The sequence below is a fragment of the Leptopilina heterotoma genome, unplaced genomic scaffold (genome assembly GCF_015476425.1).
Source record: "Leptopilina heterotoma isolate Lh14 unplaced genomic scaffold, ASM1547642v1 Lhet_180, whole genome shotgun sequence".
In the NCBI taxonomy this organism is placed as follows: Eukaryota; Metazoa; Arthropoda; class Insecta; order Hymenoptera; family Figitidae; genus Leptopilina; species Leptopilina heterotoma.
Window position 1 is genome coordinate 307,331 of NW_025110897.1, and position 24,877 is coordinate 332,207.

Sequence of the window (24,877 nt, forward strand, 5' to 3'; positions counted from 1 at the left end):
CTCGCTTCGCTACATTTCCAATAGTTATTGTAATTCCTTCTTCCCATAAAAAGTTTAATTCATTAATCAGAGTTTTAAAAACGTTTTCATTGGTACTTTCTTTTTTTTCTGAAGAATAAAATAGGGTTGAAAAAATTATACTTTGCAAGCGACTAGCTATATGGGGAGGTAAACAAGCGATAGTTACATAAACGGCACCTAATTTATTCACACCACGGTGACTTCCTAATGCATTACCTAATTCCAGATCATCAAAGAATATGTAGAGGGGCAAAATTGTGTCAACAAGAGAATTTAACGCATATTTTTTTTCCAAAAATCACCCTGAATTATGTTTGTAATAATTTTAGTTTCTTTCGACAGATTTTTAACGTATTCTGTTATACCATTAAATATGCCAGGTATTTCAAGAAAAAGTTTTAGACTATATCGAAGGGGAATGTGAACACCATACATTAAATTCGGAGTTAAAATCTCTTCATTTTCGACAATTGTGGTTGTGAAAGTTTTGCCAATTGGAAATTCATGAAAATCAGGAAAAAGGCCTCTCCTTTTTAAAATTGTAAAGCGTTTCACTTCAGTGTCAACAGCGTCAAAAACATTAGTGTATCTTTCGAAACAATTGTTTATCTTATCAAGAGAGTTCGGTGAAATATTTTCGTTTTGAAGTATATCTAATAGGTCCTTTTTTAAAGATGGTATGTAAGCATTTTTAATGAAAGTTTTAAGATAATCAATAACATCTTGCACAATTTTCCTTGGAAATCCTGGATCGCCATAAAGTGCCAAAATAAATCCCAAAATATGATTCAGTATAAAAATATAATCCATTTTTCTTTTCAATTTAAAATTGAAATTAAATTTCAACAATCAACACGACAGCTTGCAGAAGTTATTGGATTTTTTTGAGATCTGAAATAAATTTTATCACAAAGGAATTAACTTTTTTGAAAGTTAAATTATAAATCGCTTGATCAAAGAATGACCACACAGAAGCACAGAATGGTGATTGTCTTTGCAAAGCTATAAGGCATTTATAACAGTCTTCAATTGCTTGGGTGCAATTCGCGTATACGTATTTTTCGTTATTTAACGAAATGTAGAATTGAGCATTGTCTAATTGGCCAACGCAAATTACATACGGGAGAACTTCGACATCACGCTTTGACAACCATTCTTCGAAATCTTTTTGAGCTTCTTCTAAATTATGTGCTTCCTTAACATGTAAAATAAAACAATTTGAGATCTCTTCTTTAGTTACTTTTTCTTCTTTTTTACTCAAAACTGTTCTTATGCACAGAGGTAACAGAAAAAAGGCAAGGATGTCATTGTGAGTACCTTAAAAAAAATTCAATATTATTTTAAATATTCTTTTAAATATCTAATACAATTTCAAAGCATTTTACGACTATCAAGTAGACTTATTATGCTTTAAATCTTTTTCAATCTAGCTGCACTTATATTTTTTCAATTTTATTTGTTTTTAAACAATTTTATTTATTTTATTAATTTTATATTTAAAATATTTATTATTTGTCAATTTAAATATTTGAATTTATGGCATTGATAATCCAAGTCATACCAGCCTTGATTAAATCCTCGTATTCAATAAGAAATTCTTTAATTTGCAAAATTCTTGACTGCTTGCAATTAAGAAGAATTTTTTTTGCTAGTTCAGGCCATTTAGTGGAAAACAATGTTGATAATTCCGGAATTATTTTTTTTGGTATTAAACTAGTGTTAGCGTATTTTTCAATAATTTTTTGAAAATCTGCTTCCAACTATCATGAATAAAAAAGTACAATTAGTATACTGTTAAAAACAAATTTTATAAATTATCAGGGAAGTATATATTTCAGTTAAAAGGTGAAATATTTTAAAACAAAAAATTAAAACAGTATAATATATTTACTAATAGGATCCCATGAGGTGAGCACAAATTCAAAAAACTTCTAAAGTATTTTTTAAGTGTCAAAGTATTTTTTTTGTTCTCTTTATGGGATAGTAAATGAATGCGCTTTTCATGTGTCTCGTCCCATAATTTTAATTTTGTTGCCAATGTACAATTTGGAACATTCACGTCAGTTGTACAGTTTAAAAAATCTTCTTCATTATAAGTTGATTTTTCCTGAATTGGCTTATTTCCGATCAAAAGTGTTCCAGCAATTCTTAGATCTTTCCTCACTAGTTTATAATGGTTATAAAGCGATCCTCTTGCGCTTAAATTCTCATTACTCTCGCCTTTAGAATGCGGAATATAAAACAAATTTATATCTTCTGTTGGGAATAATTGGTGAATTTCTGATGCCAGCTCCAAAAATCGAGAAGGTTTTATCCTAGAAACAGTTTTTTCAATAAATATTGTTATAAAGACTTTTTAATATTTCCATAATGAAATGCGAAATTCTATGTTAAAAGAATGCTTATAAAAATCGACATGTTTTTATTATTTAAATAATAATAGTAACAAAATAAAAATAAATAATAAATATAAATATTTAGATAAATAAAAAATATTATAAACATATTTCATCTCCTAATCTTACTTGTAATTTATTGGATCGTTCTTCAGTTCATCATAAATAATTAAATTTTTAAGTCTACCGTGATCTAAAGCTTTCGAATTTTTATACACCCCAAGAATAGTCTGACCCTCCAAAGTAGAATTTAATAATTGGAAGATATCATTCTTTACAAAATCTAAAATAGTCGTTAAAATTTGTGACATTTGTAGATAACCAAAAAATTTAACAAATTTTTAATTATAGTAATGAACTACCTGAAAAAGTAACTTCTGAAGTGGTAACTACACTATTTGTAATACCAACATTCTCTTCAGAATTAACAGTAGTACCTAATATTTCGCTTGTATTTTGTGCCTGAAGAATATTATCCGTCTCAGATTCATCAATGAAATCAACTTCCATTTCTTCTATTATCAAATCTATATAGTAATAAATTAATACTTTATTTATTAATTTATTTAAAATTGACAAGAATTAAATTATAATAGTAAAATAATTACAATATAATATATATTTCATAAAAAAACATGTGTATAAATTAATCTAAGTTTTATTTATTATTTATAGATATTTTTATTTAATATTCAGCTTATTATTAGTAAATATAAAAAAAAATATCGATCTTAAAAAGGTTTTGCTATAAATGTATAGAATTTTGCATTTCATTTCGTAAACAGAGAAGAAAATATGGTTATGTTTTATTCCAATTTTTAGAATGTCATTTAGGAATTTTCAACATTTACTAAAAATACTTACCTTTGTAAAATGGATTTGATTTTTCAATCTTATTTTTTAAAAAGTTTTCCATCTTTTTTATTGCGTATTGTCCACAAGTTGATTTCTATGTTTTTGCACGGTGGTTAGGATACACAACTATTTCAAAAAAAATAATTGCTGCAGTCATTTGTTGTTGGTAGAGAATTTACATTGCTTCGCGGGCAATATACGTACCAAACAGGACATCGAAAGTCCTAAAGTGACGTTTCCATATCTGTCTTCTGTTTTATGCAACGAGAGTACTAATAAATGCAAATAATACACAAAACATTTTTCCGTGTAGCAGCTCAAGAATACAAAAGACAGCTTCAAATTATTCGAAAGGATGGAAATGAAGAAAATATTAATGTAGAAAGTCACTTATATGGTGCAGGCATCATAGATTAACAGTGGTTTCATATTTTCACATTACATAAGTTTAAATGCGTTTTTCTCGAAGTGACATTTTTCAAAACGGTGGGCAATCTAGCCAGAACAGTTTTGATTAGACTGACTTCGTCAGCTAAATCTATCACAGATTCAGAAAAACCTTGAATTTTTGTTTTCGATTAAACGGTTTAATCAGAATATTGTCCACCGATTTGCCCTACATAGAAACGAGACTAACTTCGGCGCCCTCTATATGCAACAAATTGAAATTTTTTTTTAAGTATAAATATATTTTCTTAAACTTAAAAAGTTAATAAATAAAGTCCCCCAAACCAAATTTTGTTTACATTATTCCTGTATCTTAAAAAAATTCATGAAAAACAGGTTCAAAAGGCACCTCAAAGGTACGTGTCACTCCCCCTTAATAGAAAATATTATACTACACAAAATTTGCAAAACTAAAATGTACATTTAATCAACATAAAATTTCTTACCTCCACTTGTTTAATTATCAGTCAGTTCGAGAATATTGGGAAAGCACGTGTAAATTAAAGAATGCTAATGAACTTATTCTGGAAATGGCATCAAACTTGCCATTACTTCCAGTCAATAAGTTTTTAGACGGTATTGATGAAATAGAAAAGGAAATAAACAATTACCCTGAAAAGTACCACGAAAAATTAAGAAAATTCATCAAATATCTGAGAAAATATTGGGGCCCGAAGAAAAATAATTATTGTGTTGGAGATCTTATTCACAGAACCAATAATTTAAGTGAGTCGGCAAATAAGAGACTTTTTACTCGATTAGGAGGACTACATCCAGGAATCTGGAAATTCATAAGTAAATTATTATATTATTAACTACAAAAACAACCATTTTTTTGCGTTTTTAAAAGTTTTCAGAAAAATTATATAAATTCTAAAATCTATGATATGTTTATTAATTATTATAACTAGTGCCAAACCAGTGCGCGTTAAGGCGCTCGCACAGCTCTACTGCCTGCATGAGAGTAAGAGAGAAAAAACATGAAATTTGAATTTTCTGACTTACTTACTCTCATGTGTTACCATGACAACTATGCATGCATTGGCTCGCTTTTTAGTTAAAGAAAAGGACACGTTAAAAATATTCATTATAAACAAATTTTTGTTTAGCGACACTATGTGTATAATGTAATTGTTTTATGGATTTTTATGTTAAGAGATTTATGAACATATATCTTCATAAAACAATTGCATTACACAAAGAATCGTCAATTGAAAATTTATGTATAACAAATATTTTTGACGTGTCCTTTTTTTCAACTAAGAAGCGAAGTATCCTCTTTTGGAATTATTTCCTCTTTATACACTAGTACCTCCATTTCTTCTATATCTCTACAATTATTAAAAAATGCTTCGATCCTACTTCTATCCCTATCTTTCTTCCCTTTTATCTAATTTTTTCATTTTTTTCTAAAACACTTAATCTTTATAATTTTTCTTCTATTTTACTCAATGATGATATTATCACTTACAACGGGACGCATGAATAATCTCTAGAAATCATTAGTTAGAAGTTTTAAATGATTGAATTTCATTTATTAGAATTTTCTTTTAGTAGAATTTCATTTTTTTCGAATTTTTGTTTAATCGATTCTAAATTGACCCGAATATTTACATTAACAGATTTATAAATACTCGAATTTTTATTTATGAGAATTATCATTTAACACAATTTCCATTAATGGTACTTTCCATTAAAATGAATTCTTATTTATACGAATTTTTATTTACAACAACTCTTATTTTACATTATTTCTACTTAGTCTAATTTTGAAAAGACATAATTTCCATTTCGGCGAATCTTTATTTGTCCAAATAAACATATTAACATTTGACAGAATTCTTAAAAGAACGAATGCTCATTTGTGCGAATTTGCAAATGGCCGACATAACAACATGCCGAAAGATTTCGGCGCCAGTTTCAAAACTGACCAATTAGAAAATGTTAAGAAAATTGTGATTGGTCAGTTTTGAAACTGGCGCCGAAATCTTTCGGCATGTTGTTATGTCGGCCATTTGCAAATTCGCACAAATGAGCATTCGTTCTTTTAAGAATTCTGTCAAATGTTAATATGTTTATTTGGACAAATAAAGATTCGCCGAAATGGAAATTATGTCTTTTCAAAATTAGACTAAGTAGAAATAATGTAAAATAAGAGTTGTTGTAAATAAAAATTAGTATAAATAAGAATTCATTTTAATGGAAAGTACCATTAATGGAAATTGTGTTAAATGATAATTCTCATAAATAAAAATTCGAGTATTTATAAATCTGTTAATGTAAATATTCGGGTCAATTTAGAATCGATTAAACAAAAATTCGAAAAAAATGAAATTCTACTAAAAGAAAATTCTAATAAATGAAATTCAATCATTTAAAACTTCTAACTAATGATTTCTAGAGATTATACATGCATCCCACTATTACAACCACGTATAGTGTAACGACGTTATTCAATGTGCACCCTCAATTAAATTACGGTAGTTTGTAGAATTTTACTGATTTAATAAATTTTATAAAAATTTGAAAAAAAACCATTACAGGAGAGCATTCTCCACATATTTAAGAATATTTTCAAGCAAAAAAATCAATTTTTTAACCAATTTCACCAGACTTCTCCTTTAAATGAAAATACCCCTGTTTTATAAGATTTTATTTCTCAAGCATATTTGTATGATCAAATATAATTTAAAAAAAAAATTTACCTTATAGTTTCTTTGAAAAATACCATTGAAGATGAAGAGATTCGAATGAGAAATTTAGAACAAGGATTTGTAGATGGAGAATTCTTAACACGCAATAATATCCAAAGAAATAACATAATTCGAAATGCTATACAACGACTGGAAACCGGATGGTAAAATTCGAATTCCAAATAATTTTAAAAATAAATTCTATTAATATATATAAAACTTTACAAATATAACACTCAACTATTATAATATGTAATTTCATGGGAATCCAGTTTAAAATCACATCGATTCATATATAAGATTTACAAAAGTATTTTAAACATTGAAATACTCGCTCCATCTTATTTTATTTTCAAATACTATCAGGATGTCTTACATGGATTAAGGGGGTTGACCCGTGTGATGGATTCAAAAAGTCGAAAAATTTTTTCTTCTATAAATCGCATTTATAACATATGTAGAATAAGTGGTTAGAAGGATTTTTCGATATGTGATGTCGTTAGAAAGTTATGTTGCAGTAATTGAACCGTGTGATGAGTGCAAAAAAACCAAAAAAAATTTTTTTATATAAATCGCATCTATAACTTTTGCAAAATAAGTGGTTAGAAGGATTTTTCGATACGTGATATAGACCCGCATATTTAGAGTCCAAAAATATAATTTCGAATACAACGGTTAGTTTAATTTTGTCTTGGTATTGAAGATTGTAATGCATCCCAAAACCGTTTGACTTTCAAAATCGTTTTTCTCAAAACCACGTTTTTTCAACTGGTCGTCAGGATATCTCAAAAACTTCTTGACCGATCACCTTGAAATTTATAGGGAGTGTTCAGCACATGTGGGGCTATGGCCTGAACTAGGATAATTAAAAAAGGTCACTTCGTTTTTTTTCTATACAACAAAACAGATCCAAAAAAAAATTGTTTTTTTAGAAAAAAAATTCAAAGCCGCATAAAAATTTTATTTCTTAATATTTTTAAGTAATCCTAGTTCGGGCTGTAGCTACAGTAACAGGAATTAAAATGCTTATTCACTTTTTGAATTCAGATCACTCAGTTGGTCGGAATCGTGGAGACCAATGCTGTACTTTTTTTTACATGTATTATTTCACAGCGCTGTATCACGGACTTTTTTCACTATTTTAACTTCTAAAAATTTGAAAATGTACTGAAGTACATTTACAAATTTAATAGATTATTAAATTAATATTAATATTAATAATATTAATATTAATAATATTAATAATTTTAATATTAATATTAATAGATTATTAAATTAATTAATTTAATTTTCAATAGATACTAAATGTATGGTGAAAAATCCAAAGTTGCAAGTTTTAATCGCTCCTAAAAAAAAATTCCCAAAAAACAGTTAAAAAACGGACGTCACACGGGTCAACCCCCTTAAGAAAAATTTCTCTAACTTTTTCTTGATAACTGAACAACATTACAGTAAAGGCACTCACAGATAGCAAATAAACTGACATGGTGCGAGGAATAAGTTAGAGTCCCATTAGAGCGTTTTGTAACTAAAGAATTCGTTTAAACCTTTGAATAATATAAAAAGAGAGATCTGTATAATTTTCTGATGGGTATTGTTTCACTTTTCCAACAACAGTCTATACTGGGCGCTTTGTGTGACTATCTCTCCTCTCACTGTGGTAGAATAGTTAAATAGTTGTAATAAAATAGTAAAATAGAACAGTTTTAACCAATCAAATAAATGTTTCAAACGATTTTTCTTATTATTCAAATCTATATTATATGGGAATAAATAAAGTAAAACAAATAGCTAAAACGAATTTCGAGAAAATAACATTTATTTATTACGAGCTGAGATAAACAGTACAGTAGTACTCAAACAACTGAGTTATCTAACCTAACGTGGTTGCAGAGACACCGTGCTTCAATATAAGAACTAACTTTACGTTTAAACGATCTCTGAAATACTTAAATTTACTTTCGGATAATTGTTTTGTAAAAATGTCTGCTTCTTGTTTTTCAGTTCAGATATAGAACAACTTAACTTTGTTTTCAGCTACACAATCTTTTACAAAATGAAACTTAACATCTATGTGCTTAGTTCGTTTAGTTTCCAAAGTAGACGCCATCTTTATGCAGATATGAATTTCCTCAAAAATACTAATTGGATAAACATCATGATTTGCAATTTCGAATAACATTTGAGCTAAAAAGAGGCTTTCTGTTACACAGTTTGTTAAGACAACATACTCTGACTGTGCGCTAGAAAGAGTGACAATGTTCTGTTTTTTAGTTTTCCAGTAAATCGAATTATTGACTAATTTTATTACAAAACCGGTTATACTTTTACGGTCAACAATACTGTTAGCAAAATCAGAATCTACATAGGAAATTAATTTAACTTTCGAATCACTACACTTTTTAAACTTTAATCCAAAATTCATCGTTTGCTTTAAATACTTAATAACGTACTTTAAATGTTGCCAATGTTCTTCCGAATAACTATTTTGAAATTGACTGAAATACGTGACACAAAAACTGAGATCCGGTCTAAAGCCTAGCATTATATACATTAAACAACCAATTAATTCACGTTAGGGTAATTCTTTATTTACAATGTTTGAATTAGTGAGCAGTTGTAACTTTGGTTGCATTGGTAGTTTCGAGGGTTTACAATCACACATGTTAAAACGATTTATAACTTTTTCAATTAATTTCTTTTGAGAGATATGCAATTAATTATTGACTTTAGAAATTTCCATGTCCAGAAAAGTTATCTTTTCGTTATCAAGTTCTTTTACTTTAAATGCTTGAGACAATTTATCTTTAATAAAGTTTAGAACTTTTAAAAACTTAGAAAACATTATAAGATCATCAACGTATACTAATAAAAAAGTGTCATCGCTAAAATACAAACAAGGATCTTTTTGTGAACGTTTTAAACATAAACCGATCAAAGTTTTATGAAGAAGTGAATTCCAACATTTTGGAGCTTGTTTGAGTCCACATACTGACTTGTTCAATTTACATACAAAATTTAAATCAATTTTACACCCATCTGGTTGATTCATATAAACAGGTGTGTCTAAAGTATCATGCAAAAATGCCGAACTGACATCCAATTGTTGCACAAGCAAATCATTCTCAAGACACAAGGATGACAACAATCTAATTGTAACCATACGACCCTATTGAAAATCCCCACATGGGAAACCACATGGGTTCCTATGTCAAAAACCATGTAAATCCCTACTTCCATGAAGGAAACCACGTGGTTTAACATGTGGTTTCCCATGTCAAACCATATGGGAAATTGAGACAGGATTTTAGTTAGGAATAGACATGGGGAATTTGGACAGTTTATCTATAGATAAAACCATATCAAATCCCACATGAAATCCTGCATGTTTTTCCCAGTCAAATCCTAAACCAAATCCCATGTGAAAAACAGTATTATTTATATATAATTATTTTCCCAAGTCAATCCCCAAGTGAAATCCTTTTTCCTTTTTTTTAAATTTTCCCATGTCAAATCCTAAACCAAATCCAATGTGAAAAACATTATCCACCTTATTGAATATCCCTACATGGGTATCCACTTGGAATTTTACAAGGGATTTCACATAGAATTTTATATGGGAATTGACATAGGATTTCATGCAAGATTTCACCTAGGATTTAATATGAGATATCACATAGTATTTTATTAAAGATCCAATGAAGAAATTTTCAAAGGATTAAAAATTATTTAATAAAAAATTAAATAATAAATAGTATTAATGTTACAAGTCATCAAAAAAGTAAAAAAATGATAATTTAAAACACGACCTCTGTGCTACAGGTTCTCAGCTCTTATATACTTCCAGAATCGTCTCAACAGCGAGAGAAGTAACTTTCGCCACCTAGCGGTGAAAGTATAGGAACGACAGTAATCTTTAGCATTACTAAAGAAACCATGTGGTTTCCTACGTGGGGATTTACATGGGATTTTACTTAGGAATTCATTTAGCAATTTATTTCAACGTAAATTTTCAGATGGTGGTACCAATTCCCACGTTTGATTTTCTTTGAGAGAATTCAGCTCCTACTGAATTGCTGCTTTCCAACTATTATCACTAATTGCTTCACTGTAACTACTGGGTAGATTAGAAAGCAAACAACCCACTGATAAAGCTATCATTAGATTCGCCTCAAATCCAGAATAATCTTCTAAAAAACTTGGAGGTTTTCTGTTTCTTGAGCTTCTTCTTAAGGTAGCATCTTCTTTTGATGTTTTTGTATTTTCGTCTGATTTTTGTCGTCTTTCGTCTGATATGTTTCTGCTTATGTCAAGTGGTTCTTCGATATTTTCATCTTGACTATCATAATCTGGAATAATTTGTCGAAGTGTTTGGTCCTATTTTAATTCTTCGAAGACAACATTTCTTCCGAGTACAATCCTTTTATTTTCATCGTCCCACAATCTGTAACCGTTATCAGTATATCCAACCATTATTAATTTTTTGCTTCGTGAATCTAATTTCGATTTTCTATCTTCTTTAGGGACAAGATTGTATGCGATTGAACCGAATAGTTTTATTTTACTCATGTCAGTTTTTTCGTTGTACCAGATTTCTGCTGGAGTTAAATTGTTTGGCAATACACTGGTTTGTGTTCGATTTGTAAGAAATACAGCCGTTCTTACAGCCTCGCCCCAAAAGGATTTATCTAATTCGGAATCAAAAATCATGCATCTGGCTTTTTCCATTATGGTACGATTGTACCTTTCGGCAACTCCATTTTGTTCCGGATTTCTTGCAATAGTAAATTGACATTTTATTCCATTTTTATACAAAAATTCTTCATCTCTGCAGACGTATATTCGCCTCCATTATCACACCGAAATCTCTCAATTTTTGTTCCAAACTTTGCTTCAACATGTTTTACGTATTCTTGAAATTTATCGAAAACTTTTTACAATCATGAGTAGGTGGACTTATCAGACCACAGACATCACTTGAGATGACTTCCAGAATGCGACTTGCTTTTCGTTTTCGGGTATACTTTAAACGGAAGTCTGGGTTCTTGCATACCAAGATTTCTTGACTAGTTTCCGAATTTTTAAGGCCAGTGAATTGTTTTTTCCTTGTAGGATTACTTAAAAACCAATGTCTTTAATTTAGGGCTGATATTACCTTAATAATCCAAAAAGGTGATATTTCATGGCTCACACCCAGATAGCACAACATTTTACGGAAAGTTTGCATTGCAAACTTCGCAAATTTGTAGCAAATTGTCAAATGTGTTTTCACAGAAAACTTGCAGCAAACTTTCTGAAAACTTTAAAAATTTTCAAAAAGTACATATTTTGTCAAATTTTACCTTCCCTCTTGGGGAAGGTGACAAAATGTAGTGTGCAGCTCTATATGTCATAGAAAACTACTGCGCAGACATATTAATTTACCTTGCCACACAAGTTTTCTGCAAGTTTGCTCCGCAAACTTTACACAAGGCGGACATTTACCAATTTGCTATAAATTTGTTGCAAGCTTGCAATGAAAATTTGCGAAGTTTGCATTGCAAAATTGCTGCCAATTTTTGCAAAATGTTGTGCTATCTAGTCAGTTATTTAAAAAAATATTGAAGTTCTCTGTACTATATGAATAAATAAGATGATTAAGGGGTTACGTACAGTTAGAATTTTCATAAATTCGATTTTTTTAAATTGCATTTTCTAAAAATATACCATTTCAAGAGTATTCTCTGAAAATTTGAGACAAATCGGACCATTATTTATGGAGATATAGATTTTTGAATGGAGCCGTCTCAGCCGTCACTGTGGCCAGGCGGTGGTACTTAAAACTTAGAATTCATTTTTCTTAAAACCACACGGAAAGAAATCTGCTAGTATTATACCATTGGGCGGACAATAGACTTATGCCATCTGACGCCACCACTACTTTTCAGGCTGAGTAGATGGAATTAGTACATCTCTGCGTAGAATAATACTATGCAGCGATGGACTGATAGCATCTACTATCTACTATCTATGAACTTACGATTCCTTCTTTATTTTCTTGAAATATGTATATTTTATGTGGAAAAAGATTTGTTAATAATTAGTTTAATAGTTTAATGTATGTACACAAAAAATTTCCAAAAAATAGCTTTTTTTAAGCTCTAACTGTACGTAACTCCTTAAAAATAATTACAATGTATTATTTCAATAGGTCAATCAAAGAATTTCTATGCATGTTCAATAATGAGAGAGAGTAATGAATCAATAACATGTTTCATAATGAGTTAATTAAAACAAATATGAAGAAGTAAAGTGATTCAAATACCTGCCATCATTGAATCTGAAGTGATGAAATATTTAATTTAAACTATTTACTTATGTTAAAAAACAACAATTTATTAATTTACCGAGCTTTCGTTACTTTATATTAAATTTATTGATTTTTTCTTACATTGTCTGTAAATATAAAATAAAATGATATTAGTAATTTTATTATTTTAAATTGTTCATTTACCTTATAATTAATGGTATTGATGTAATGAATAATTATGCTTAATAAATATAAAATTTAGTAAGTAGTTAGAAATATATTCTTCCATATTTTGTTATTTGTTGATAATATATATTATGATCTTGAGAAGGTAAGATTTGAATGAGAATTCAAAAGTGTGTTGTTAAAAAAGCGACGTTTCGTTGGCTAGGGTTTGCCAACCTCATCAAGCTAAATGAGATTTATATATGTAATAATATTTCATCATGTTTTAAAGTTATTTACAAGTGTTTAAACGAAAATTTTATAATTATATTAATATATTATTAGAAATGTATATTAAAAAAGAAAAAAATGTTATTTAATATCTGCGTAATATATAATTTAAAGAAATTTAAATTTAAAGAAAATCAACATACATATATCAAAAGTTGATTTTCTTTATTCTTTTAATTCTGATTTTAATAAATCTTTGAGTCAAAAATGGCGATTTGGTGCACAAAATAGCCCCGGTTGACGGTAATGAATAATAAACATAGGGGAAGAGGTTCGGTTGTGGGCATAGTTTCGTTTTTAACTCATAATTTGTGTCCTTGTAGATAATAAGCAAACATATGTATATGTATTTAAACCTAGGGACCTTAGCTAACTACTGATGAAGAAACTAAATTGATTCTATTGACTAGAAAAATTTTATTAAAAATTCAATAAAGTGGGCATTTTTCTAACAAAGAAAATTTTGGTTCGGTTATGGGCACTCTTGAAAAATCAAATAAAAATCAAATAAAAATACAAAAAATTAACTAAGTAACCATTCATTAACTACGTAAGGATGATTTTTTCTAATTTTGACATTACTTCCTCCCCATGTAAGGACATATAAGATTTCTAACACTGAACCTCAATAACATAGTCACTAGCTACGAACGACGCATAAAAATCAAAGTCTTGTCATATTAATTTCCGTGCTAAACTACGAAACTTTTAAAATTCATAAAACACTATTAAATGTTGTAAGGAATTACTTATGATTATATCGACTACGATATTTCACGATTTGTCAAGAATAAGAGTGGTGTCCACAACCGAATCAATTTAGGTGCCCACATCCAAACTTTACCATCATTTTGAAACATCATGAAAAAAAATTTGCTTGTGAACATGGTTGTGATACTTTGTATTGGAGCACAAAATATAACATATTACTGTAAATACTTCGATTTGTTGAATATTTAACAATGTTTAAAAATACATTTTTGTTATATTCAACGTGTCGAAAAATTAATTTATATGTAGTAAAAAGCACAATTGTCTAATCACTTTTGTATTCGCATCGATAACTACGTTTGGTCATAACACACACGTGACATTTGTCAGATTAGAAAAATCTCATTTCTGTCAAAAGTTCTGCGGGGGTGTCCACAACCGAACCTTTTCCCCTAATAGATAAAAAATTGTTTATTATTAACATAAGGGAAGTGTTGCGGTTGTGGGCACCTTTTTGTTTTTCCTATGTCAAAAACCATATAAAACTCTACTTCCATGAAGGAAACCACGTGGTTTACCATGCGGTTTCCCATGTCAAACCATATGGGAAATTGAGACAGGATTTTAGATAGGAATAATCATAGGAGATTTGAACAGTTTGTCTATGCATAAAACCATATCAAATCCCACATGAAATCCTGCATGTTTTTCCCAGTCAAATCCTAAACCAAATCCCATGTAAAGAACAGTATTATTTATATATAATTATTTTCCCTAGTCAATCCCCAAGTGAAATCCTTTTTCCTTTTTTTTAAATTTTCCCATGTCAAATCTTAAACCAAATCCCATGTGAAAAACATTATCCGCCTTATTGAATATCCCTACATGAGAATCCACTTGGAATTTTACAAGAAATTTCACATAGGATTTTATATGGGAATTGACATAGGATTTCATGCAAGATTTCACCTAGAATTTAATTTGAGATATTACATAGTATTTTATTAAAGATCCAATGAAGAAATTTTCAAAGGATTAAAAATTATTTAATAAAAAATTTAATAATAAATAGTATTAATGTTACAAGTCATCAAAAAAGTAAAAAAACGATAATTTAAAACACGTCCTCTGTGCTACAGGTTCTCAGCTCTTATATACTTCCAGAATCGTCTCAACAGCGAGAGAAGTCACTTTCACCCCCTAGCGGTGAAAGTATAGAAGCGGCAGTAATCTTTAACATTACTAAGGAAACCATGTGGAATACCACGTAGGATTCCATGTGGTTTTCTATGTGGGAATTTACCAAAAAAACGAATTGTGATCAAATCGCAATAATTTTGAAATTATCCGCCATTTTGAATTTTGAAAATTTTTGTAATCGACATTTTGGGTCCGACATTTTGAATTTTTTAAAATCTGACTTCAAATTCGGATTCAGCGACCCCAAAAACCTTCATGTATACTTCGCCACTCAAATCGAATTATGTTTAGTATTTTTTTGAGATGACTATATATGGCCACAGACGACAAGGTGGCACGACTTTCTCTTTACGTGTCCATTTATGAGCCATGGACTGTCAAGGGGTTAACCACCAAAAACAAAAAATAATATACATTCAAGAAAAATACTTTTGTTTTGAGAGGAAAACTTGAGAGGATATTGGAAGGGGGATTAAGATCTCGGGGATTTTTCATCTAAGTCTATGAGATTACATTTTTAGGGAGGACCGACCTTTTGGGAGTTAGAAGTTTGAATAACTTTTTACCTACATGTGAAAAAGTAGATCAAATTATATTTAAACAAAATTCAACAAAATTTTTATATAAGTAAAATAGACCAAAAACAAACAAAAAATTGTAATTTTTTTGTGAAATATAACAAAATCAAAAAATTGGTTTGCCCATAAAATAGACAAAAAATAAAAAATATTCTGTCTGTAAAATAGACCCAAAACGAAACTTTTTTTTATCTGTAAAATAGACCCAAAACAAAACTTTTTTTTATCTGTAAAATAGACCCATAACAAAATTTTTATTGTCTGTAAAATAGACCTACAATATTTGCCAACATTTTTTTTGTCTGTAAAATAGACCTTCTTACTATTTCATATTTTGTATAAAAAGCACCTAAGATAATTTTTTGTTGATGAATAAAAAATTTTTATTGGGTGTGTAAAATAAACATTTGTTACTTTACTTTTTGTGTATAAATGATACTGTCTCAAATTTATTTTCAGAGTATGACGTCATAAAAAATTAGCAATTATGACATTGTACAGCAGCGAGGGATTTAATTATTACATTTAACAGCAGCGTGGGATATTTTATAAGAAAAAAGTTCTTTAAAAATAAACAACAAAGTGGGAGGAAGAGGGTGGTTTTGTTGTTTTATAACTATTTCCAGGATACAACGTCATATAAAACCCAGATATGTGACGTTGTACAGCAGCGAGGGATCCAATATTATACTAGCGTGGGAAATATTATTATTAATCAGAACTTATTAAGTAAAAAGTTCAGCAAACAGGGCTATATTGACTGGTCTTTGTTGTCAATTAGTTTCATTAACTATCTTAATAATTTTGTTTTCAGAGTATAACGTTATATGAATGACAGGTTTCTGACGTTGTCCAACAGCAAGGGTTGTAATCATTATATTTATCAGCAGCCTGGGAAAATTTACAATTAATAATCTGTTTAAAACATTGCAACAACGTTAAATTTATTCATGATCTCCATTTTTTACTAATTTGTTCAGATATTTGCATAATTAGAAAAAAATGTTAATTTTCTAAGTGACTTCCATCAAAAGATAATAAATAACAACAGTAAATTGTTTAAACAATTACAAAAATGTTAAATTTATTATCTTCATTTTTTACTAATTTGTTTCGATAATTTCGAAATTAAAATATTTTTATTGTAAGAGTTTCACAACATAAAAAATGAACAATTATGACGATGTACAGCAGAGAGGTATTTAATTATTACATTTAACAGCAGCGTGGGATATTTTATAAGAAAAAAGTTCTTTAAAAATAAACACCAAAGTGGGAGGTTGAAGGTGGTTTTGTTGTTTATAACTTTATTTCCAGAGTACAACGTTATATGAAATTCAAATATGTGACGTTATTTAACAGCGAGGGATATAATCATTATGTTTACCAGCAGCCTTGGAAAATTTATATTCAAATATTTGTTTAAACAATTGCAACAATGTTAAATTAATAAAATATCTCCATTTTTGACAAATTTGTTTAGAGAACTGTAAAATTAGAAAAAACTGCTATTTTCTGAGTGAATTATGTCACGAGATAATAAATAACAACAATAATTTGTTTCCACAACAGCAAAAAAGTTAATTACTATTATTTACAAATTAACTTGGATAATTGCAAAATTAGAAAAAAACTGCAATTTTCTAAGTGACTTGTGTCAAAAGCTGAATAGCAACAATAAATTGTTTAAACAACTGCAAAATTATTAAATTTAATAATTATCTTCATTTTTCTAAAAAATTTACTTGGATAATTGCAACATTAGAAAAAAACTGCAAATTTCTAAGTGACTTGTGTCAAAAGATGAATAGCAACAATAAATTGTTTAAACAACTGCAAAATTATTAAACTTAATAATTATCTTCATTTCTTTACAAATTTACTTGGGGTAATTGCAAAATTAGAAAAAAAAACTGCAATTTTCTAAGTGACTTGTGTCAAAAGCTGAATAGCAACAATAAATTGTTTAAACAACTGCAAAATTATTAAATTTAATAATTATCTTCATTTTTCTAAAAAATTTACTTGGATAATTGCAAAATTAGAAAAAAAACTGCAAATTTCTAAGTGACTTGTGTCAAAAGATGAATAGCAACAATAAATTGTTTAAACAACTGCAAAATTATTAAATTTAATAATTATCTTCATTTTTCTAAAAAATTTACTTGGATAATTGCAAAATTAGAAAAAAACTGCAAATTTCTAAGTGACTTGTGTCAAAAGCTGAATAGCAACAATAAATTGTTTAAACAACTGCAAAATTATTAAATTTAATAATTATCTTCATTTTTCTAAAAAATTTACTTGGATAATTGCAAAATTAGAAAAAAACTGCAATTTTCTAAGTGACTTGTGTCAAAAGCTGAATAGCAACAATAAATTGTTTAAACAACTGCAAAATTATTAAATTTAATAATTATCTTCATTTTTCTAAAAAATTTACTTGGATAATTGCAACATTAGAAAAAAAACTGCAAATTTCTAAGTGACTTGTGTCAAAAGATGAATAGCAACAATAAATTGTTTAAACAACTGCAAAATTATTAAATTTAATAATTATCTTCATTTTTCTAAAAATTTACTTGGATAATTGCAACATTAGAAAAAAAACTGCAAATTTCCTAAGTGACTTGTGTCAAAAGATGAATAGCAACAATAAATTGTTTAAACAACTGCAAAATTATTAAATTTAATAATTATCTTCATTTTTCTAAAAAATTTACTTGGATAATTGCAACATTAGAAAAAAACTGCAAATTTCTAAGTGACTTGTGTCAAAAGATGAATAGCAACAATGAATTGTTTAAACAACTGCAAAATTATTAAACTTAATAATTATCTTCATTTTTTTACAAATTTACTTGGGGTGATTGCAAAATTAGAAAAAAAACTGCAATTTTCTAAGTGACTTGTGTCAAAAGCTGAATAGCAACAATAAATTGTTTAAACAACTGCAAAATTATTAAATTTAATAATTATCTTCATTTTTCTAAAAAATTTACTTGGATAATTGCAACATTAGAAAAAAACTGCAATTTTCTAAGTGACTTGTGTCAAAAGATGAATAGCAACAATAAATTGTTTAAACAACTGCAAAATTATTAAATTTAATAATTATCTTCATTTTTCTAAAAAATTTACTTGGATAATTGCAACATTAGAAAAAAACTGCAAATTTCTAAGTGACTTGTGTCAAAAGATGAATAGCAACAATGAATTGTTTAAACAACTGCAAAATTATTAAATTTAATAATTATCTTCATTTTTTTACAAATTTACTTGGGGTAATTGCAAAATTAGAAAAAAAACTGCAAATTTCTAAGTGACTTGTGTCAAAAGATGAATAGCAACAATAATTTGTTTAAACAACTGCAAAATTATTAAATTTAATAATTATCTTCATTTTTCTAAAAAATTTACTTGGAAAATTGCAAAATTAGAAAAAAACTGCAAATTTCTAAGTGACTTGTGTCAAAAGCTGAATAGCAACAATAAATTGTTTAAACAACTGCAAAATTATTAAATTTAATAATTATCTTTATTTTTCTAAAAAATTTACTTGGATAATTGCAACATTAGAAAAAAACTGCAATTTTCTAAGTGACTTGTGTCAAAAGCTGAATAGCAACAATAAATTGTTTAAACAACTGCAAAATTATTAAATTTAATAATTATCTTCATTTTTCTAAAAAATTTACTTGGATAATTGCAACATTAGAAAAAAAACTGCAAATTTCTAAGTGACTTGTGTCAAAAGATGAATAGCAACAATAAATTGTTTAAACAACTGCAAAATTATTAAATTTAATAATTATCTTCATTTTTCTAAAAAATTTACTTGGATAATTGCAACATTAGAAAAAAACTGCAAATTTCTAAGTGACTTGTGTCAAAAGATGAATAGCAACAATAAATTGTTTAAACAACTGCAAAATTATTAAATTTAATAATTATCTTCATTTTTCTAAAAAATTTACTTGGATAATTGCAACATTAGAAAAAAAACTGCAAATTTCTAAGTGACTTGTGTCAAAAGATGAATAGCAACAATAAATTGTTTAAACAACTGCAAAATTATTAAATTTAATAATTATCTTCATTTTTCTAAAAAATTTACTTGGATAATTGCAACATTAGAAAAAAACTGCAAATATCTAAGTGACTTGTGTCAAAAGATGAATAGCAACAATAAATTGTTTAAACAACTGCAAAATTATTAAACTTAATAATTATCTTCATTTTTTTACAAATTTACTTGGGGTAATTGCAACATTAGAAAAAAACTGCAAATTTCTAAGTGACTTGTGTCAAAAGATGAATAGCAACAATAAATTGTTTAAACAACTGCAAAATTATTAAACTTAATAATTATCTTCATTTTTTTACAAATTTACTTGGGGTAATTGCAAAATTAGAAAAAAAACTGCAATTTTCTAAGTGACTTGTGTCAAAAGCTGAATAGCAACAATAAATTGTTTAAACAACTGCAAAATTATTAAATTTAATAATTATCTTCATTTTTTTACAAATTTACTTGGGGTAATTGCAAAATTAGAAAAAAAAACTGCAATTTTCTAAGTGACTTGTGTCAAAAGCTGAATAGCAACAATAAATTGTTTAAACAACTGCAAAATTATTAAATTTAATAATTATCTTCATTTTTTTACAAATTTACTTGGGGTAATTGCAAAATTAGAAAAAAAAACTGCAATTTTCTAAGTGACTTGTGTCAAAAGCTGAATAGCAACAATAAATTGTTTAAACAACTGCAAAATTATTAAATTTAATAATTATCTTCATTTTTCTAAAAAATTTACTTGGATAATTGCAACATTAGAAAAAAACTGCAAATTTCTAAGTGACTTGTGTCAAAAGATGAATAGCAACAATAAATTGTTTAAACAATTGCAAAATTATTAAATTTAATAATTATCTTCATTTTTCTAAAAAATTTACTTGGATAATTGCAACATTAGAAAAAAAACTGCAAATTTCTAAGTGACTTGTGTTAAAAGATGAATAGCAACAATAAATTGTTTAAACAACTGCAAAATTATTAAATTTAATAATTATCTTCATTTTTCTAAAAAATTTACTTGGATAATTGCAACATTAGAAAAAAACTGCAAATTTCTAAGTGACTTGTGTCAAAAGATGAATAGCAACAATAAATTGTTTAAACAACTGCAAAATTATTAAACTTAATAATTATCTTCATTTTTTTACAAATTTACTTGGGGTAATTGCAAAATTAGAAAAAAAAACTGCAATTTTCTAAGTGACTTGTGTCAAAAGCTGAATAGCAACAATAAATTGTTTAAACAACTGCAAAATTATTAAATTTAATAATTATCTTCATTTTTCTAAAAAATTTACTTGGATAATTGCAAATTTAGAAAAAAACTGCAATTTTCTAAGTGACTTGTGTCAAAAGCTGAATAGCAACAATAAATTGTTTAAACAACTGCAAAATTATTAAATTTAATAATTATCTTCATTTTTCTAAAAAATTTACTTGGATAATTGCAAAATTAGAAAAAAACTGCAAATTTCTAAGTGACTTGTGTCAAAAGCTGAATAGCAACAATAAATTGTTTAAACAACTGCAAAATTATTAAATTTAATAATTATCTTCATTTTTCTAAAAAATTTACTTAGATAATTGCAAAATTAGAAAAAAACTGCAATTTTCTAAGTGACTTGTGTCAAAAGCTGAATAGCAACAATAAATTGTTTAAACAACTGCAAAATTATTAAATTTAATAATTATCTTCATTTTTCTAAAAAATTTACTTGGATAATTGCAACATTAGAAAAAAAACTGCAAATTTCTAAGTGACTTGTGTCAAAAGATGAATAGCAACAATAAATTGTTTAAACAACTGCAAAATTATTAAATTTAATAATTATCTTCATTTTTCTAAAAAATTTACTTGGATAATTGCAACATTAGAAAAAAACTGCAAATTTCTAAGTGACATGTGTCAAAAGATGAATAGCAACAATAAATTGTTTAAACAACTGCAAAATTATTAAACTTAATAATTATCTTCATTTTTTTACAAATTTACTTGGGGTGATTGCAAAATTAGAAAAAAAACTGCAATTTTCTAAGTGACTTGTGTCAAAAGCTGAATAGCAACAATAAATTGTTTAAACAACTGCAAAATTATTAAATTTAATAATTATCTTCATTTTTCTAAAAAATTTACTTGGATAATTGCAACATTAGAAAAAAACTGCAATTTTCTAAGTGACTTGTGTCAAAAGCTGAATAGCAACAATAAATTGTTTAAACAACTGCAAAATTATTAAATTTAATAATTATCTTCATTTTTCTAAAAAATTTACTTGGATAATTGCAAAATTAGAAAAAAACTGCAATTTTCTAAGTGACTTGTGTCAAAAGCTGAATAGCAACAATAGATTGTTTAAACAACTGCAAAATTATTAAATTTAATAATTATCTTCATTTTTCTAAAAAATTTACTTGGATAATTGCAACATTAGAAAAAAACTGCAAATTTCTAAGTGACTTGTGTCAAAAGCTGAATAGCAACAATAAATTGTTTAAACAACTGCAAAATTATTAAATTTAATAATTATCTTCATTTTTCTAAAAAATTTACTTGGATAATTGCAAAATTAGAAAAAAACTGCAATTTTCTAAGTGACTTGTGTCAAAAGCTGAATAGCAACAATAAATTGTTTAAACAACTGCAAAATTATTAAATTTAATAATTATCTTCATTTTTCTAAAAAATTTACTTGGATAATTGCAACATTAGAAAAAAACTGCAAATTTCTAAGTGACTTGTGTCAAAAGCTGAATAGCAACAATAAATTGTTTAAACAACTGCAAAATTATTAAATTTAATAATTATCTTCATTTTTCTAAAAAATTTACTTGGATAATTGCAACATTAGAAAAAAAACTGCAAATTTCTAAGTGACTTGTGTCAAAAGATGAATAGCAACAATAAATTGTTTAAACAACTGCAAAATTATTAAATTTAATAATTATCTTCATTTTTCTAAAAAATTTACTTGGATAATTGCAACATTAGAAACAAACTGCAAATTTCTAAGTGACTTGTGTCAAAAGATGAATAGCAACAATAAATTGTTTAAACAACTGCAAAATTATTAAATTTAATAATTATCTTTATTTTTCTAAAAAATTTACTTGGATAATTGCAACATTAGAAAAAAACTGCAATTTTCTAAGTGACTTGTGTCAAAAGCTGAATAGCAACAATAAATTGTTTAAACAACTGCAAAATTATTAAATTTAATAATTATCTTCATTTTTTTACAAATTTACTTGGGGTAATTGCAAAATTAGAAAAAAAACTGCAAATTTCTAAGTGACTTGTGTCAAAAGATGAATAGCAACAATAAATTGTTTAAACAACTGCAAAATTATTAAATTTAATAATTATCTTCATTTTTCTAAAAAATTTACTTGGAAAATTGCAAAATTAGAAAAAAACTGCAAATTTCTAAGTGACTTGTGTCAAAAGCTCAATAGCAACAATAAATTGTTTAAACAACTGCAAAATTATTAAATTTAATAATTATCTTTATTTTTCTAAAAAATTTACTTGGATAATTGCAACATTAGAAAAAAACTGCAATTTTCTAAGTGACTTGTGTCAAAAGCTGAATAGCAACAATAAATTGTTTAAACAACTGCAAAATTATTAAATTTAATAATTATCTTCATTTTTCTAAAAAATTTACTTGGATAATTGCAACATTAGAAAAAAAACTGCAAATTTCTAAGTGACTTGTGTCAAAAGATGAATAGCAACAATAAATTGTTTAAACAACTGCAAAATTATTAAATTTAATAATTATCTTCATTTTTCTAAAAAATTTACTTGGATAATTGCAACATTAGAAAAAAACTGAAATTTTCTAAGTGACTTGTGTCAAAAGCTGAATAGCAACAATAAATTGTTTAAACAACTGCAAAATTATTAAATTTAATAATTATCTTCATTTTTCTAAAAAATTTACTTGGATAATTGCAAAATTAGAAAAAAACTGCAATTTTCTAAGTGACTTGTGTCAAAAGCTGAATAGCAACAATAAATTGTTTAAACAACTGCAAAATTATTAAATTTAATAATTATCTTCATTTTTCTAAAAAATTTACTTGGATAATTGCAACATTAGAAAAAAAATTGCAAATATCTAAGTGACTTGTGTCAAAAGATGAATAGCAACAATAAATTGTTTAAACAACTGCAAAATTATTAAATTTAATAATTATCTTCATTTTTCTAAAAAATTTACTTGGATAATTGCAACATTAGAAAAAAACTGCAAATTTCTAAGTGACTTGTGTCAAAAGATGAATAGCAACAATAAATTGTTTAAACAACTGCAAAATTATTAAATTTAATAATTATCTTCATTTTTCTAAAAAATTTACTTGGATAATTGCAACATTAGAAAAAAAACTGCAAATTTCTAAGTGACTTGTGTCAAAAGATGAATAGCAACAATAAATTGTTTAAACAACTGCAAAATTATTAAATTTAATAATTATCTTCATTTTTCTAAAAAATTTACTTGGATAATTGCAACATTAGAAACAAACTGCAAATTTCTAAGTGACTTGTGTCAAAAGATGAATAGCAACAATAAATTGTTTAAACAACTGCAAAATTATTAAACTTAATAATTATCTTCATTTTTTTACAAATTTACTTGGGGTGATTGCAAAATTAGAAAAAAAACTGCAATTTTCTAAGTGACTTGTGTCAAAAGCTGAATAGCAACAATAAATTGTTTAAACAACTGCAAAATTATTAAATTTAATAATTATCTTTATTTTTCTAAAAAATTTACTTGGATAATTGCAACATTAGAAAAAAACTGCAATTTTCTAAGTGACTTGTGTCAAAAGCTGAATAGCAACAATAAATTGTTTAAACAACTGCAAAATTATTAAATTTAATAATTATCTTCATTTTTCTAAAAAATTTACTTGGATAATTGCAACATTAGAAAAAAAACTGCAAATTTCTAAGTGACTTGTGTCAAAAGATGAATAGCAACAATAAATTGTTTAAACAACTGCAAAATTATTAAATTTAATAATTATCTTCATTTTTCTAAAAAATTTACTTGGATAATTGCAACATTAGAAAAAACTGCAAATTTCTAAGTGACTTGTGTCAAAAGATGAATAGCAACAATAAATTGTTTAAACAACTGCAA

At 26.8% G+C, this 24,877-nt stretch overlaps 2 protein-coding genes across 2 annotated transcripts in view; one reads left to right on the plus strand and one right to left on the minus strand.

Annotated features, from left to right (window-relative positions):
• Positions 1-24,877, minus strand: part of LOC122499978 (transcription factor SPT20 homolog) — a 166,602-nt gene that overhangs the window by 129,104 nt on the left and 12,621 nt on the right. The gene's annotated exons all lie outside the window — the stretch shown is intronic.
• On the plus strand, positions 4,209-12,729 carry LOC122499979. Its single transcript, XM_043608603.1, has 3 exons — positions 4,209-4,514; positions 6,432-6,576; positions 12,603-12,729. The coding sequence occupies exons 1-3, from the start codon at positions 4,250-4,252 to the stop codon at positions 12,646-12,648; spliced, it is 456 nt and encodes a 151-aa protein (XP_043464538.1). The 5' UTR covers positions 4,209-4,249; the 3' UTR covers positions 12,649-12,729.

Coding starts and splice junctions, on each gene's coding strand:
- LOC122499979 (XM_043608603.1), top strand. CDS start 4,250: ATGGCATCAAACTTGCCATTACTTCCAGTCAATAAGTTTTTAGACGGT. Junction 4,515..6,431: donor AGGAATCTGGAAATTCATAA/GTAAATTATTAT, acceptor TTTACCTTATAG/TTTCTTTGAAAAATACCATT. Junction 6,577..12,602: donor CAACGACTGGAAACCGGATG/GTAAAATTCGAA, acceptor TTATTTCAATAG/GTCAATCAAAGAATTTCTAT.